We start from the raw sequence: 19,540 nt of genomic DNA on the forward strand, positions 1-19,540 counted from the left end.
AGGCACAACAGGCAGCAACAGATGTTTTATGTTGATTTGTGTGTGAAATCATTGCTTTGTGTGCTTTTCAGAAAACTGAGTTGTTTGGAAAAAATATTAGCCCTCAGATAGTTGCTACTGAACATAGACTGTTTATGCTGCTCCCTGATAAAGAAAAATGTTTCTGCTGGTATCTGTTCAGATAAAAAAAAAAATGGATTTAGAAATATTAACTTGCTGTTGCTCGGAAGGTGCCTGTTATAATGTTATGATCGTGGCTCTGGACTCTGAGGATAACTTGTTTTTCTATAACAAACTAGATAAAATGTTAATGCCCTGGCAGTGGCAAATAGCTTTGGTTTTATATTTGATTTAATTACATTAATGTTTACGTTTTAACTGCTACTATGTAAAGGGAATACTGCAGTTAAAAAGCTCCTTATTTGTGTAAAGTGTTTGCAAACCAAATACATGCAATACACTACTTTTGAGTTCATTATTGAATTTTGTGCATAACAAAGTTTTAATCATTGCCCAGCACTATAAATTTTTTTTAACCAAGATGTATCCTAAATGTGAGTTAACATATTACATTGTCAACAACCTAAAATCTAAAAATGACAAAAAAAAAAGAGATTTTCCATAAAGTACCATGTTTTTTCATGTCTTACCTGAATATGTCCAGTAGTGTATAATATGTAAATCGGAATGGAAGCATTATTAAATAGTACCCCCATCCTAGCAGACCCTAAAGGAAAAGTGCAGAAGAGTATTAATACTACAAATTGACATAGTACTCAACTTGTTAAAGAATAAATTTTGATAACCTGGAAATTAAGTTTCATGTCTGTTAAGTCTCTGCTTATTATAGAAACTTAGTAATATTTTAAATGAAATACAAATTTACAAATGTCCATACTTATAAATAATAAACGTGTATAGGGGTGTGTGATGATTCTTAAAGCAGCAAGCCAGATAAATGTTGAATCTATCAACATTTATTTGCATATTGCGGTTTTAGTGCAATTTTTGTGATGGAGTACTAGTTCTTTTTTCAATTCAGTTTTATTTTGTATTCATTATTTTTTTATCAGAAAAGATTAAACTAAAAAACAAAATACAGTATAATATGAAAAAAACACATTATAGCATAACAAATAAATTCACAGTATTAACTTCATTGAAATATCAGCCTTTGATGAAAAGACTGAAATAAAGATAAATTGTGTCATTCTTTATGCCCTTATAACCATAACTACTTAATTGAAAAATATATGTTAGGAAAAATAATCTTAACACATTTGATGGGTAAGTACGCAGACTAATTCAAGCCACTATGCCACTCCCTGACTTTGTAAGGCAAGCGACTTAAAACTCTTCTTAAAATTTGCACCAAAATATCTTGATATTTGTAACAGTTGATTTTTTTACTCTAATCAGAGTCTCTCCCTACTGCAGAGAAACAGTCCCACATTATGATTCTACAAAGCAAAGCACCATGTATTATAAGAGATCCTATAATCTTTTGAATCTAATAACTGCTGCGGTGGGCTGGCGCCCTGCCCGGGGTTTGTTTCCTGCCTTGCACCCTGTGTTGGCTGGGTTTGGCTCCAGCAGACCCCCCGTGACCCTGTAGTTAGGATATAGCGGGTTGGATAATGGATGGATAACTGCTGCTTTGAACCAATTATCTACCTTGGTTTTAGACTATTAGATAGTTCCACTATGGTTTTGAAAGATTCAGTGCATCATCAAACACTGGCTTGGATGTTATTTTTGTTTGAAATGGCTTCTATCTGAAAACTTGACTCATGGCAGATGGTTATAAGATGTAGGTGAAGACACAAATTTATAAAGCTTCTTTGAAGGTTCCCATTGGCATCTTGTATGATTCCTTGATGTGCTTTTTACCATGTCTATTCTAATTTCTTGAAGGACATCCTGATTTTGCAGAGTCCATATTTCTTACACGTTTCAATGATGGTCTTTAGGGAAGTCCATGGTACCTTTCCACAGTAAGGTTTAAACATCTTAAGTTAGCTCCCTGTTGAACATACAGTAACTACACTAACCAAGAAACAAACTATTAGGAAAATCCTATAGGAACAGCTGATTTTATTTAGCTTTAACTACTAATGTCCAGTAAAGGCAAATTACCTTTATATATGACAAAGAATGTAAACAAATAGACAAACCTCATAAAAACTGAGCTTATTTAGTTTATATTTCATTATTTATCCTAAAAATAATCATTTTTCACTTAAATCTCATTCAGTACAAGGTGGAAAATGACATGATTTGTCTAGATTTTACCCCTGACATCAACAAACAATGAAAAATTCATTAAGGGCATTTTGTCATTCCCTATATATTCAAATGCACTGTAGTAAATGAACATAAGCAGAAACACATACTTACTCTGGGCTGGGGTCTTGATACAATGTAGCTATAAACTCTGTTGTCTGCAGTGTTAACTTGTAAGGGGCGGGAGGGAGGAGGATTAAATACAGTTGGTACTCCTTCTTGTTCATTTAGTCTGTCCTGTACAGCTGCCTAAAAAAAAAAAAAAAGATTATGTACATTTTCTAGAAAATGTTAATTAATAAGTTAAAGGGAAAAAAGGTATTTGATCACTGCTTTGCCTGCATGGCCCCTATTGTTTTGGGGGACACTAGAGTTGGTAGTACTTACTTGCATTTGTCGTTGTGATGCAAATCAATCTTGACTGTGCTATATAAAAGGTATCACAACATTATGGTGTGTGTCATAGCATTGCGACTACAGTCATTACCACACCTAGTTTATCTGTATACATTCTGTGTACTAACTTTGATGCTCAAGAGGTTAACATAAAAGATTAGAGAGACAAAACCTACTGCAAACAATGAAGAGATGTTGGAGTTCACTATCAAAAAGAGACTGTACAAGTTTGGTATACATGGAAATTCAGAAAGTCTATACTCTTAAAAATTAATATATTAGTATCAAGTAGTCCTGGGCAGAATGACCAAAATTCTATATCACGGTATTTTTCAAAAGTATACAGGTTTCACGGTATTCGACGGTATTTTTTTCCCATGCATGTGTGGATGTTAACCACATTTTCCACTGCAATTACTGGCTAAGAATAACCAATTCCACTGTCATGAGAATTGTACATTGTACAAAAAAACATTTTTATTTGCACACAAGTACTAATACAGGTTTGCAAGGCCCCATAAAGTGATAGTTTTCAAGGGGGTGGCACTAATGAAGAGAAGGAATCACATTGTATGACAGATGCAGTCAAAATATAGAACCATTTTATTGAACAAATTTTGCAAACCAACTTAAACTAAAATTTTGACAACATATTTTCAACCATCCAAAGAGGCATTTAGACTTAGTAAAATATCCAGAAGTGATTGTCAAAAGTTGTATTGCACTGAACATGTCTTAGAAAAGGAATAAATAGTAAATATTTTTTGTGAACCAACTACACTTTGTTAATGTTAACAATCTCTGTCCACTGACACGTTAAAGTGACATTTTAAACAACTTTACCATCATTAAACTGCATAATATTTAAACTAATAAATAATAACAATAAAATAATAGTGCAACTTCCAGTAATAATACTATTACTTCAAGACTTCAAGCCCAGGTGCATTACACAATATTCACCAAATAAAAATAAAATACAATAAAACAAGTGCAACTTGGTGATGACATCTTTACCAACTGAACCATCATTAAGGCAAACTGCATTAATATGGACCTTGCTTCAAGCTAAGCTATATACATAAATAATAAAACTGCAACTTGCATTTATAATGCTATTTGTGGTATAGCCCTACGGAAGCGTATTTGGGTCACGGTGAAGAAAAAAAAAAATACGGACACAGTGAAGAAAAAAAAACTATATGTCGAGAATAAAGTCGACATGTTGACTTTATTCTCGACACTTATGTCGAGATTAATTTCGACATTTCCACTTTATTCTCAGTTTATTTTGTCATTAAAGTAGTGAAAAGTCAAGCAAAATGACACCTTTTATTGGCAAACTAAAAAGATTACAATATGGAAGCTTTCGAGGCAACTCAGGCCCCTTCTTCAGTTTACATCTTGCGTAGAGAAGGGTCCTGAGTTGCCTCGAAAGCTTGCATATTGTAATCTTTTTAGTTTACCAATAAAAGGTGTCATTTTGCTTGACTTTTTGCTATATTCATAACGGCTAACACGGTACAATACCCTAGTACTACAGTCATTAAAGTAGAATGTCATAAACTTCATCCTAAAATCAATGTTTAATTTACTAGATTGTCTCAAACCCCTTCACAAGTTAATGTAGTACATTAAATGCTTTGCATTAAGTGTTCCCCGACCCAGTTGTTAATCGCTACGCGCTTCTTAAACTGACTTCATCTTGCACCAAGAGGAGGCACAGGCTGCAATCGCCACACAGAATACATTCACTTCATGATATTCCTGCTCTCTGAAAATTTAGAATACTAAGATAAATACTTGATATCATTTTCATGATGAAATGCATTAAACATGCACAGTAGTGTGGCAGTAGTGATGCTCCCTCGCAGTAAGGGGTCCCCAGGTGTACGTTCAGTGTAGAGAACTTTATGGCAGGTGTGACGAGGCTCCAAAAAACTGGACGTATGAATGGGTATCACACAGGTTTAACTTAAATATTGTGTAAATGTTGGGTTCGTGATCTGGTGATCGGAAACACGAACACAGAATTGAATGGATGTTCTTCTGAGTGGGCTTTCTTTATTGCATACGTGCCGTCTCTGTCCGACGTACCAAACCCCCAGCTCCTATCCTTCCTTTTTCTTTCTCCACATAACCAATAACCACACGATAAACGTCTTTGTGAAATTAAAACTAGTTATAAACATAGACCACAGAGTGTACGGAACTTTAAAAAAATCTTTGTTATACATGCCATTCATTCAGGGTTGCACCCATCCCAGCAAGCATTGTGTGAGAGGCTGGAGCAAATCCTGAAAAGGGCGCCAGCACTTCACAGGGTGAATATGAGCAATACATACATTAGAAAGGTCAATATAGCAGAACAAAACCCCACATCCTACATGACTTTGAAAGGAAACTGAAGCACGCCAAGTAAACCCACCAGAAAAACATGCAAATTCAACATGCAGCAGTGCAACCACCACGCCACCATGCCCCCACATGATTAATACATGCTTTAATGCATTAAATCATATCAAGTATTTATCTTTACATTTAGCATTCCAAATGTTCAGGGAGCAGGAATATCATGAAATTAATGTATTCTGTGTGGTGATTGCTGCCTGAGCCTCCTCTTAGTGCAAGAGGAAATCAGTTTAAGAAGCACGTAGCGATTAACATGGCTCTGGGAACACTTAACACAAAGCATTTAATGTGCTACATAACTTATGACGGGGTTTGAGAAAATCTAGTAAATTAAATATTCATTTTAAGATGAAGTTTAGTTTATGCTGTTCTACTTTAATGACAAATTACGAGAATAAAGTCAACATGTCGACTTTAATCTCGACATAAACGGCGAGAATAAAGTAGAAATGTCGAGAATAAAGTCAACATGTCATCACGCTATTACACAGTACGCAGGTACATTATACAGCATTGAGAAAAAAAAAACAAGTACAACTTGGCTTGCAGTATTATACAGTAGTATAGGAACAGTATTCACACATTTGAACATAATGGTCCACATCCGACCTTTTAAAACCAAAGTATCTCCAGACAACAGACACGGCTCCTTTTTTCGGTAAAAGTTCTTCTGTGTCATGTTCAACTTTGTCTGCTACAGCTTCAGTTTAGGAATGTTCTCTGTCCATTTTCACCGTTCAATACCTCCACTAATGAATGTACTCCGTTGTATGCGTGTTTAGCAGTGCAGCAGTGGAAAAGGTCCCTCCTTAAACAGTTTCTCCCTGCACCACATTCCAAATGTTGTTTAGGCTTAAACCGGTGTTGCGGTATAAGAAAAATCCATATCATAACAAAAAAAAAATGTTTTTTGGTATGAACCGTTATACCATCAAGCACTAGTATCAAGTCACAACAGAAATGTGCTTTTGATGATCCATGTGAACTACAGATGGTTCTAGAATAAAGTGTTTCAATCAAGTAAAGGTATTTCACTGCAATGCAAAACGTCATGTGTAACACAAACCAAAAACTCCTGAATGCAAAAATTTCATAGTAGCTATACAGTATAACTGAATAGGGCTGCTCAATTATTCATAAACATGACTTCCGTTTTCAAAGTAGCATAAATATGAAATGACACAGAGACCAAATTCCCTTATTTATTAACATGGGAAAGATAAGAGAACTCACAAATGAAATGATTGGAAAGTGTGTGGACCTTTGTAAGTCACGGAATGACAAAACAAAAAGCCTAAAATGCCTATATCTACAGCTGAGGCTATAACAACATATAAACTAGAACTGTTGCCATCTTGCATGGAAAAGGACCCAAGTTTATTTCGCCACTCAGACACAGTGAGGAGGATAGATGAGAGGTAAAAAAAAAAAAATAATAAAAAAAAAATTCCAAAATGTCAGTTGTTAAAGAAATGCAGAAACACTAAGTATATTGGGGTCATAAAGTCTCCAAGACTATCAGACACCAATTCCATCCTAGATTTGGAAGGCATGCCAAAAAAAGCCTTTTGTGTCATTTAACCACAAACATAAGTACCTGGTGCCTCATGCATAATGTAGAACTCACACTAAAACAGGGAGAACGGACAAAAGTGAAAATGTGCGTATGCCCAAAAAAATTCAGCCACCTTCCACGCACTTCAGCTCCATAAATCCCGGTCAGGGTGAAAAGTAACACACATGCACGTGCCCGCCATCAAACCCCCGACTCCTCCCCCCAAAATTTTGCATATTTTAATATGCAAATCAATATAAATATCACCTTCCCCAAGTGCTTGGTTAAAAGACAATGGCAAAAGCACATAAAAAAAATGAATTTCAGTGAATGCGAAGTGGAGGCAAGGAAAAACATTCTATTTGTTGGCTTAAGCAGTGGTATAGACAACAAAAGTAAGTTGATCAAGTGATACAAAGTGGCGGAGACTCTCAAAAGTTCAAGTTCAGAAGGTCAAAGTGCCGGAAATAAAGAATTTGTCAGAAATCAAAGTCGCTGTGAAAAGGCAAGTCATAGCCCACCATCTGAGTGTCATACAGAAGTGTATTATTGTACTGAGAAAGAAAGAAAAAAAAAAAAAAAAAAAAAAAGAAGAAGAAGAATAGGGACACAGTGGAAAAAAAAGGTTGATATGTCCACTTTTATCTCGTAGTTTATTTTGTCATTGAAGTATAACATCGTAAACTTAAACTTAAAATCAATGTTAAATTTACATGAGTTTCTCAGATCCCATCATAACTAAAGTAGCATGTTAAATGCGGAGTATTGTATGTGTTCCTCTATGTACTCTATGTGTATCAATCACTACGTACTTCTTAAACGGGCTCTCTCTTATGTCGACAGGACAGAGAATACATTACATGCATTATATTACAGCTCTCTGATTAATTTAAATACTAAGATGTATACTTTATATCATTTTCATGATGAAATGACTTAAAGCATGTATTAAACTTGGAGGCACGGTGGGGCAGTGGTAGCAATGAGCTGGTGCCGTGTCCAGAGGTTGTTCCTGCCTCGCACAAGATGCTTGCTGGGACATGCATGACCCTTGATGAAATAATTTAATGTAGCAGTACTGCCTCTTTCAGACATACTAAGCCATAACTCCTGTCCTTCCTTTTCTATTTTCCACATAGCTAATTGCCACACGATAAGCCCTATAATAAATGTCAAGTCATTTGTAAGCTTAGAATGTTGATTCTTCAAAACTTTTAAGGAACATTGAAATATCTTCGTAGTAAATGTTTCATTTATTCCATCCATCTATCCCATGCAGGGGCCCGCCAGTCCCACCAAGCATACAGCGCAAGGCAGGGACAATCCCTGGACAGAGGGATGCCAGCTCATCGCTACCGCTGTGCAACCGTGACCACACGTTTAATTATTAACAGTATACATTATTTAAATGGAGTTAGAAATGTACAGCATCTGCATAATGTAACATACATACTTTAATGCATTTCATCTTAAAAATGATATCAAGAGCTCCAAGAAGATATTTCTTGGAAATCAAAATCGACTTAGAAGGTACTTATCATCTGTAAATATGTGCTCTCTTCTATTGAACTGAATGGAATTCCTATGACCTGTTATAGCATGTCTTTATGTAAAAACAGCAGTGTCAAATGCAAGGGGGGGTTGGGATTGTGAACGCAACTGAAAGAATAAAACGGAATTTATAAAAAAAAAAAAAAAAGCTAACCTTTACAAGTATCATAAATTACACCGGCTGTTACAGACTGGAATCAAATGTATGTTTTTATTCTAAAATAGTAAGAATACAAGCAGCTCAATTCTCAAAACGGACTCGTCCGGGATTGAACCCGTGAAGTTTCGATTACCAGTCAACAGCTGATACTGTTGCGCCACCGAAGCGATCGTAGCAAACGCGTGTCAATGTCGCACTCTAACATGGGTTGTTTATCTGCAGTTATATTCTTGAATAGAAGTGCAATTGTTTTGTTATATTTGTACCTTTTGTGAAAGTGTTTCTTTGATATTTGGAATTCAGGCTTCACACATTATACACTTCATGTCTACATTTTGTCAATTATTACTAAAACATGAAAAACGTTTCTGTTTTAACGATGTTTTTGCATAGATCGTTGTAGACATGGAAACACATGAAATGCAAGTGTTCCAAATAACGATATAGTATTTATGAAAGGTATCATTTTGCTTGACTTCTCACTCTATACAACTCTAAGCAACTGACATGCAGGTAAACAGACTTGAGCTGAGAAAACTGTGCGGGGTGGGGGGATATGATAGCAGGCTCCTTGCCGTTTGCTGGTTATCCACACATTTACAGGACAAAAGACAGACGGAGAGGTGAGAAGCGATTTAAGGTGGGATGGATCTACGAGTTTTTTCATAGGCTCTGGTAATTCTAGTGTTAAAAGATGTCCAACAAAAAAAATGGTTAATGGAACACAAATTCAAGAGTCTGCCACAGCCCTCTCATGGCCCCATTGAAAAACTGCGGGATGAGCGGAACAGGAGAGTGCACAAGAGAAGATCTAAGGCCCTGGATGATGTTGAGAGATTCACAGAGATTGAGTGTGAAGATTTGCATTATAATGAATAAACAGTTTTTAAGACAAATTTCCAAATTACTGTTTTCAAGATGCATTTCCACGTTATTTTGTATTAATGAGGCTGTAGCCGAAGGTTGAAATAAAGAGTATGTTTCATTGCAATTAACGTACAGGTAGTGGACTGATTGAGTTTTATGATCTTGGGTTGATCATTTTCAAATAATGTTATAATTAAGATACCAATAAAACCACAGCAAACTACTTGCACTGCTTGAATCCGTGGGCCCCCTTTAATAATAATAATAATAGCTACTTAATTGATCTCTTGAGTTGTCATTTGAACATTTTTTTTTTTCCCGCTCTTACCTGTACACTGCGTTGTGGTGCATGATACTAAAAAAGCAGATTACAGTACAGGAAAGATCGAAGAAAAAAAAAAAACATGTTCAAACGGCATAGTGTTTTCAAATAGTGATGTTTTCATGTATGAATGTGCGTGCGCATGCGTGAGAGAGGCAGGGACAGATCTGGGGCCTCATGTATAACGCCGTGCGTAGAACTCACACTATAACATGGCGTAAGCACAAAAGCGGGATTGTGCGTACGCACAGAAAAATCCAGATGCAGGAATCTGTGCGCCACGCAAACTTTCACGTTCTTCCACTACATAAATCCCGATCAGCATGAAAAGTAACGCATGTGCACGCGCGCTCTGTCCCGCCCCAACTCCTCCCAGAATTACGCCTCTTTGAATATGCAAAATCAATATAAATAGCCTTCTGTGAAAAGACAATGGGAAAAGCACAGGGGAAAATATAAGAATTTCAGCGAATACCAAGTGGAGGCAAAAGAAAAACGTACTATTTGTTGGTTTAAACAGTGGTATAATCAACAAAAGAAAGTTGATCGAGTGAAAGAGTGTCGGAGAAACTCGAAAGCTCAAGTTCACAAAGTCACAGTGTCCGAAATAAAAAAGAAATCACATATCAAAGTCGCCGTGAAAAGGCAAGTCGTAGCCCACCGTGTGAGTGTCATATGAAAGCTTATTAGGGTACAGACAAAAAAAATAGGCACACAGTGGGGAAAAAAGCACGAAATGTCAACTTTAATCTCGAAATTTCCACTTTAATCACGTAGTTTATTTTGCCATTAAATTAGAACATCATAAACTTCATCTTAAAATCGTTTATTTTACTAGTTTCTCAAGTAGCATGTTAAATGCTTTGTTCTGTGTTTGATCTTCTATGTGCTCTGTGTGTGTGAATCACTACGTGCTTCCGTTCTTCCTCTTTCTCCGACAGGACACAGAATCCATTACATTCGTGATATTACAGCTGTCTGAATAATTAAAATACTGAGATGTATACGTGATATCATTTTCATGATGATAGGAATGAAAGCATGTTATTTTAAGGAACATTGAAATATCTTCGTAGTACATGTTGAATTATTCTATCCGTCTGTCCTTCCAGTGTCGCGTCAGCACCAGCAATAACACAGCGCAAGGCAGGAGCTATCTGTGAACTAGCTAGCACTGCGGCACTGTGTCCTCACATGTTTAATTATTAACAATACAGATTATTTAAATGAAGTTAAAGTTTTATCTATACTAATAAAAGGCAAAGCCCTCACTCACTGACTGACTGACTGACTCATCACTAATTCTCCAACTTCCTGTGTAGGTAGAAGGCTGAAATTTGGCAGGCTCATTCCTTACAGCTTACTTACAAAAGTTAGGCAGGTTTCATTTCGAAATTCTACGCGTAATGGTCAGAACTGGAACCTGTTTTTTGTCCATATACTCTAATGGAGGAGGCGGAGTCACGTATCGCGTCATCACGTATTACGCCTCCTACGTAATCATGTGAACTGAAAACAAGGAAGAGATTTACAGCACGAGTCAAACGCGGGAACGAAGGTAAATGACGTTAATTCTTGAGTGTCTTTTAATACTGTGTAAGCATACATATTAACACGTGCAATTAAACGTGTGCATTTACGGGGTGATTTCTCAGGCTTACAAGCTCGCCTTTTATCAAACGCGGGAACAAAGGTAAATAACGTTAATTGTCGAGTGTCTTAATACTGTGCAAGTATACATATTAGCACGTGCAAATAAACGTGTGCATTTACAGGGTGATTTCTCAGGCTTAAAAGCTCACCTTTTATTAAAAAAGGTAAATGCAAACTGTTTTCATTCTGAAGGGCACAAACCACGTTAGATTTCATGCTCAAGAGTAAGCTCAGCACACAGCTTGGTCATATTACAACCGGAGGGGCGAACTGACAACGTGGTATACAAAGAGATCCTTAACAAATAATTATTGATTCATTTTCCCACAGTTTAAAAAGGTTTACTTTTCTTCTTAATAAAAATTTTAAAGCAGTACTTCGCCGCTGCGAAGCGTGGGTATTTTGATATATATCAAAATATATCGCGTCATCTCGCCTCCCATGTAAGCACGTGAACTGACCCGCTGCCGTTTGCAATGCCATATTCGCAAGATACAAGTTTAATGAGAAGACACGAGGTAAAAACAACAATTTGGATCACTTTGTAACAGAGTTAAAATTGCTGTAGCGAGAGCTTTTAACTGCCGGGTCTTAGCTAACATTAAATAAACCCGTGGACATCGCAACATCACACAAGAGAGCGGCTCACGTGAAGTGACTGAACGCAGCAGGAGTGATCACTTCGATGAATCAAACCTGTTCAAAAAACACATTACACAATTGATAGGGTACGAAAACAATATGAAACCGATTGTGGATTTGCGTACAGCCACTGAAACTTTGTGACGGCACGAGACTTCAGGTCACGTGTCTGCAAAAGAACCTCATTCAGGCAACTATTTTTACTGGCGGTGGCTCAGGGGAGAGAGTTTTTATTCCTCGCATCCCCGTTATACCCTCTGATCTCCCACTTCAATTCAAACGCCTACAATTTCCACTAAGGCTCTGCTTCGCAATGACAATTAATAAGTCTCAGGGACAGACCCTACAAAAGGTTGGCATTTATTTGAGGCAGGACTGCTTTTCACATGGCCAACTGTACGTTGCATGCTCAACAGTAAGCTCACCACACAGCTTGGTCATATTACAACCAGAGGGGCGAACTGACAACGTGGTATACAAAGAGATCCTTAAGAAATAATTTTTGATTCATTTTCCCTCAGTTTAAAAAGGTTTACTTTTCTTCTTAATAAAAATTTTAAAGCAGTACTTCGCGGCTGCGAACCGCGGGTATTTTGATATATGTCAATGTATGTATGTATATATGTATGTCTAGATATATGTAGAGATATATATATATATATATATATATATATATATATATATATATATATATATGTATGTGTATGTTATGTATGTGTATATGTATATATGTATATCTGTGTGTGTATGTATGTGTGTATATGTATGTGTATATATATGTTGATATGTGTATATATATGTATATATGTAGATGTGTATATGTATATATATATATGAATATATGTGTATATGTACATATGTATATATATGTATATATGTATATGTATATATATGTTTGTGTGTGTGTGTGTGTGTGTGTGTGTATATTATATACAGTGATCCCTCGCTATATCGCGCTTCGCCTTTCGCGGCTTCACTCTATCGCGGATTTTATATGTAAGCATATTTAAATATATTTCGCTGATTTTTTGCTGGTTCGCGGATTTCTGAGGACAATGGGTCTTTTCATTTCTGGTACATGCTTCCTCAGTTGGTTTGCCCAGTTGATTTCATACAAGGGACGCTATTGGCAGATGGCTGAGAAGCTACCCAACTTACTTTTGTTTGTTTCTCTCTCTCTCTCTCTCTCTCTTGCGCTGACTTTCTCTGATCCTGACGTAGGGGGTGTGAGCAGGGGGGCTGTTCGCACACCTAGACGATACAGACGCTCGTCTAAAAATGCTGAAAGATTATCTTCACGTTGCTATCTTTTGTGCAGCTGCTTCCTGAAACGACATGCTGCACGGTGCTTTGCATACTTAAAAGCTCAAAGGGCACGTATTGATTTTTCACTGTTTGTTTTCCTCTGTCTCTCACTCCCTGCTCCTGACGGAGGGGGTGTGAGCTGCCGCCTTCAACAGCTTTGTACCGGCGGTGCTTCGCATACTTAAAAGCCAAACAGCCCTATTGATTTGTTTGGTTTTCTCTCACTTTCTGACATTCAGTGCTCCTGACGGGCACTACTTTGAAGAGGAAGATATGTTTGCATTCTTGTAATTGTGAGACGGAACTGTCATCTCTGTATTGTCATGGAGCACAGTTTAAACTTTTGAAAAAGAGACAAATGTTTGTTTGCAGTGTTTGAATAACGTTCCTGTCTCTCTACAACCTCCTGTGTTTCTGCGCAAATCTGTGACCCAAGCATGACAATATAAAAATAACCATATAAACATATGGTTTCTTCTTCTTATTTCGCGGGTGGCTCTGGAACACAACCCCTGCGATGGAGGAGGGATTACTGTATATATATATGACAGCAACACTCATAACAATGACAACACAATTACATATATATATATGTAGATATGTGTATATATGTGTATATATATGTAGATGTGTATATACATATGTAGATATGTGTATATATATATTCATATATATTTACATATCTACATATGTGTCTGTGTGTATATATATGTATGTGTATGTATTTATGTGTATATGTATATGTGTGTGTGTATGTATGTGTATATGTATATGTGTGTGTGTATGTATGTGTGTATATATATGTTGATATGTATATATATATATATGTTTATGTGTGTGTGTGTGTGTGTGTGTATAGCAACACTCATAACAATGACAACACAATTACATTGACAATCATGTTACGTTATTTTTAAAATGTTTCCTTTTCTTTTTCATAACCTCTTTAACACACTACTTCTCCGCTGCGAAGCGCGGGTATTTTGCTAGTCTGTATACTATAAGCAACATATTTTGCTGCATTTCATCTTAAAAATGATATTGTCATCATACGCGCTTTATAAAGTGGCGCAGGTTGTGCAATACTATAACTGTAGTGTAAGTTTACAGTGAGGTAATTGTACTTATAAGTACAGACAGTTCTACAAGGAGCACTTGATGGACTGATTGAGTGCGTTTATAGTTCTTGTGATGAAACTGTTTCTGAAACGCGAGGTCCGTACAGGAAAGGCTTTGACGCTTTTTGCCGTGGTTGAGGTAGTGTGTACTTGAAACTGTATACCGATAATTCTCTTTCCGATCAGCTGCTGATGTGATTCCCCACTCAGATACAGTGATATAATAATATGGAAAAAGATGATCCGCAGTGGCAACCCTTAACGGGAGCAGCTGAAAGAAGAAGAAGATGCAGTGAGCGTAACAACGCTAAAGCAGTTATGGTATTTGGAATACTATGGCTATTCCCTGGACCATTATATTGCTACAGGTTAATTACAATCAGATGCATTACACTAATAAACAATATGCAGTTAATTTCAGTGTATTTATAAAGCCGCGTCAGGAACGTGGGTCTAAGAAAGAAAGGGTGACCACACAGGAACAGTAGCACTGCTTTGACACTGGGTGCCGCCAGTCTGCAAAACCGAGCGGAGAAATTGCGTACGCCAAGGTATGAGGTACCGTGGAAATGTGCGTGGCTTTACGCCAAGTTTAGGTTTTATACATCACAATTTGAGCGTGGAAACGTTCGTACGCAACATTTCTGTGCGTACGCACTGTTTATACATGAGGCCCCTGATCTCATTCAAATAGTTACTGGAATATAAAATAAACACTTTCGCAAAGGCATAACAAAACATGTGCTTTTATTCAAGAATAAAACTGAACAAAAAATATAAGTAACAACAACATACCAAGAAAACATGATTCACCAGCGTTTGTGTGTCTGCTTATATCCCTTCAGCAATATCTTTTACTGGTAGCAAAACTTTACACTGGCTGTTACAGACTGAAATCAAAGGCTGCTTCTTTTTGGGTGCATACACTGTCAGCATGGCACTGCCAGATCTAAACACCAGCATGGAGAGTTGCTTGCTTACTGTAGTAACTTTAGCTTCAGGTGGAAGTCCCATTTTACTTATGGTGCCAAGCAGAGTTGTGTCACGGTGCAGCAGTCTATTAGCCAGCGTAAGCGCTGTGAAGAAGTTGTCTGTTGTTACGGTTCTGCCTTTGTCCAGAAATGGATTTCATAAGCTTTATAACCACAGAATCGGAAAGTCTTTGCCCTGGGACTTAACTCAAAACACAGTTCTCAACAAAACATTGCCAGATGTCCGAGATCGCAGTAAATCTGTTGTTTATCACACGTTCTGCACGGGTATCTTTGTTGTCAAAGCGCAAATACCGCATGGTAGACTGACAGCAGTCACAGGACATTGTATCTTTGATTGCCGGTACAACAAATAGTTCTGAGCAGGCATCAACCACAGCACCAACTCTAGTCATCGCTGCTCTTGTGAAAAGAAATAAATGGCATCTATTCAGAGAGGGAGAGGCAAGTTTGTTGTACCATGTGAACATCACTGACAGAATAAAATTGAATAATTAAAAAAGAAGCGCTAACTTTTACAAGTAGCCAAAATTTACACCAGGTGTTACAGACTCAAATCAAATGTATGTTTTTGTTATATTATAGTAATAAGCAGCTCACTACTCAAAACACGGAGTCCCCTTACTCTAACCTTTGGGTTATAAGGCAGCAGTTCTTACCTCTGCACCATTCAAGAATACATATCAACTTCCTGTCAATTGACATTTGAGCTTAGATTTTTAACTCATTGACAAAAACATATAAATCGAATGATTCTTTTTTTTGGTTATATTCTTGAATAAAAGCACACGTGTTAATTTGATATTTGGACTAAAGTCTTCAAACATTATACACTTCACGTCATTATTAGTATAACTTGGAAAAAGTTTCTATTTTAGGTATGTGTTCAGCATTTCTTGCCTCGTATTTCCTGTCATCCTACACTTACACAGATTTTTGTAGACACAGAACACACATGAAATGTATGTATTCCAAATAACAATATATTATTTACCCTATACAACTCCAGACACCTCACACCACAATAAAGAGACTTGAGCAGGGGGAACTTTACCTCCGTCTTAGGGTGGGATAGCAGGGTGCTTGCGCTGATCAACATATCTGCAAAACAAAAGACGCTGACGGAGAGGTGAGAAGGAATTTAAGGTGGCCCGGAACTACACGGTTTTTTGTAGGCTTCAGGGATTCAAGTGTTAATTAAAATTGAAAATTGTATTACGCCATGTATAGATTTTGCTGAAGAGTTCCTGAATGACAGTCTCTGCCTACTGCATTATACCTTGAATAGCAGTGGACAGAAAACTACAACGACAATCCTATCAGTTAGGTTGCAAAACAGTTGTCCATGTGAACTAGATGTAGCAAATCATGACATTCTGGATTGCGTCCCAGAAAAACTCTGCATGGCTAGGTAAAAGCAGAGATCAACAAATTAAACTCAAGTGTAGCTGTTATAAGTGAACGCATTAGTTAATGGCCATAACCTTATCTCCAATAAACTGACTTTAATGCAAGGTCAGATTTTTTTTTTTTTTTTTTTTTAAACAATCAACTCAAATTATAGTATGTTTGTTGATTGGCTAATAAACATATTCTAATCTGCTTCTCTAGTTCAGGGTAATAGGAAGCTATGGCTAGGGCTGAACAATAAATTAATCTCAAATTGAAATCACCACTTAAAGCAAATATGATAACTTATGATAACGTTACGCAGAGTATCTGACCAAAAGGGCTGTTACATCAAACAGTGCTATTCAAATTTGACTTGAATTTATTTAAAAAAAAATGTCTTTGAAGGCAAAAATTGACATTCAACTATAAAGGAACAGTTGTTTAATTTTACCCGCACTAATTTTGGAAATGTATTACTCCAGACACACTATACATAAGCTGTAGTATTTTGCAGATCTGTTTTTCTACCTCACTTCCACAATCTGCACTTTCGTAATTTTGAATGGTTAGCTTGTTTTCTTCATTAGTAAAAGTTAATTTTTTTTTCTTTTTTTGCTACACTACTGTGTTCTTTGATCCACAAGTCAGACACATCATGTTGGCGGGCCTCAGGGGCACAAGTCAGTCCAAAACAGACCACTAGGGCCTTCTATTAATAAAGTTAATGAGAAAAAAATACTTTTATATAAAATTTATATACTTTACGTTCTTGTTAATTTACAGAGAATTGAAGAGGTGATTTTTTTGATTGATAGGCACACTGCTGGCAAGTACGATTTCATATCATATTGAAACTGGTTAATTCGTCGCAACAGTAAATCTATTACCTTCGGCTAGAGTTCGCGCATACATCGAAAATCACCAATGTGGACCGTTAATTACAAAGCATAATGCATAAATTTCCAAAACTTACATTACAGATACTGCATAATGCTGGACAAAATTGCAGAGGCCCACCTTATGATTTGGACTGGGTGACGGGTCTGCCACAAGTGTTCTTGGCAGTTTTTCTAGATGTATCTCTAGTGATGTAAAAGTATCATTTTGCATCTGAATAGACTGAAGGAGAAAACACTGACAGATTGTATGATGCTGACTTGATACCATGATGATCACACATTTCTGAGCGAGTCCAAAGGTACCGACCGGCTTTTTTCTGAATACTGTGATATTAAATGAACATTGTCACTGCAGACTGTGCAGTAGGCACCTCCAAAATAATAAAACAAGTCTACATTTGATCTGACTGCTATTTTACTTTGTTCACTACTCTCACACTTTCACATTCTTACTAACTGACTAGCCATTATTTGTCAGGACAGCAACCCATAAAAGCAGCTATGAAAAGGAGCCCAAACCTTTACAATGCACATGCACTGGCATGAAGGATAAGACTGTGTTTTCAAACCAAAGAGGCTGTGCAATTTAGACATGCATATTTAGCTTATAAGTAGCAGGCTGAAAACAAGATGGCAGTGCTGATGCTTTCTTTTAATAGGTGCAGCTGTTTGGAATTTTGATTGCTCTTGCAGTTGCTCGAGTACCACTAGAATATTTTTCTTTTTAAGTTGGTGTTTGTTTTTGCTCTACCCATAATTAAAAGTATTAAAAATGCAAGTACAAACGTACGTTACACCCAGCATCGCTAATAAAAGTTGGAATATATTTGAATATTTACTTATTTTTTGGCTAATTTGACAGCCTTAGTACACAATGCTAACCTTCCAATGTTGAGTAATCTGTCTCACAAATTTCTGTAAATTTCAGCCAAAGGTTTGTCATCAGAAAGACTATTTAGAGCTGGTGACAATGTAGTCACGTGTCAGAACTTATGTCTGAAACCAGCAAAGGTTGACATACTGGTGTTCTCAACAAAAATATGTAAATACCACAATGAGTGTGGAGAAGTAGAGATGTCTATGAAGGAAGCACTATGTAAGGCTTCAGATGTTTGGAATAATTTTAAGATTTTAGTTGTTCTGCACTACAAGTATTTGTTAAAAAAAAATTAAAAAGGTAAATGCTGGTCATTTGCAAATAAAGGTCTTACCTGAATGTGCAATATTTTGATATTTTTTCAACATTTACATTCTATTTCAATTAAACCTAGTGATTATTTTTGATAATTATTCTGTGCTTTGTCAATTTCTAAGTTAGATGCTGGACATCAGTAAATAATGTTCTACTGATTACAGATTGTGCATTATCTGGATACAAGTCACAGCTTCAGTGAGAACTGTTCTTTGTCTGATTGCTCTATGCCAAATAAAAAAATGTAATGAATATGTGATCCTTGCATTAGAATACAAAACAGTTTAACATTTTGATGGCATCTCATGTTAAATGTTCCAACATGTTTTAATTATGTTATATAGTGACTATTAAACTGAAACTTGACTTTTAAAAATTATATTGCAAATCAAATTGCAATCAGATATTCTTCCCAAATCGTTTAAACCTGGTAATGGCCCATCTTGAGTAAAAGAAAGAAGCCTAGACAGGGCAGAAGTCAAATCTAGTGGCTGGATTTCAGCAATGGACTTAAGGAATTGTATCTTTAAACAGTGCATAAACAAATTTATTAAAGCAGAAAAATTCCTTTTGCTCTTTCAAGACAAAAAAATGAAAAATTGCTTCTAATATTCCAATTATATCATTATGGCTGTGGATATAGAATTACATATTGTAATGTATTATATATTTCCTATGTAGTTATGGCGAGTTCCCCATGTACCTTAATTCATGTCTTTTGAGTGTTACGATGTGATGTGAGCTACAACTGTTTTAACCTGTAAAATTTTGCATTTGATTAATTCTTTGAGGGCTGAATAT

General features: G+C 36.5%; 1 protein-coding gene across 1 annotated transcript in view; it reads right to left on the reverse strand.

Moving 5' to 3' along the window:
- faf2 (Fas associated factor family member 2) overlaps window positions 1–19,540 on the reverse strand; it is a 76,249-nt gene that overhangs the window by 30,577 nt on the left and 26,132 nt on the right. Inside the window, exons 3-4 of the mRNA XM_028813728.2 lie at window positions 2,398–2,532; window positions 651–727 (exon numbers count right to left, since the gene is read on the reverse strand). Coding sequence (XP_028669561.1) covers window positions 651–727; window positions 2,398–2,532 — 212 coding nt within the window. The remainder of the gene's footprint in view (window positions 1–650; window positions 728–2,397; window positions 2,533–19,540) is intronic.

The sequence above is a fragment of the Erpetoichthys calabaricus genome, chromosome 11 (assembly GCF_900747795.2).
Source record: "Erpetoichthys calabaricus chromosome 11, fErpCal1.3, whole genome shotgun sequence".
Taxonomy (NCBI): Eukaryota; Metazoa; Chordata; class Cladistia; order Polypteriformes; family Polypteridae; genus Erpetoichthys; species Erpetoichthys calabaricus.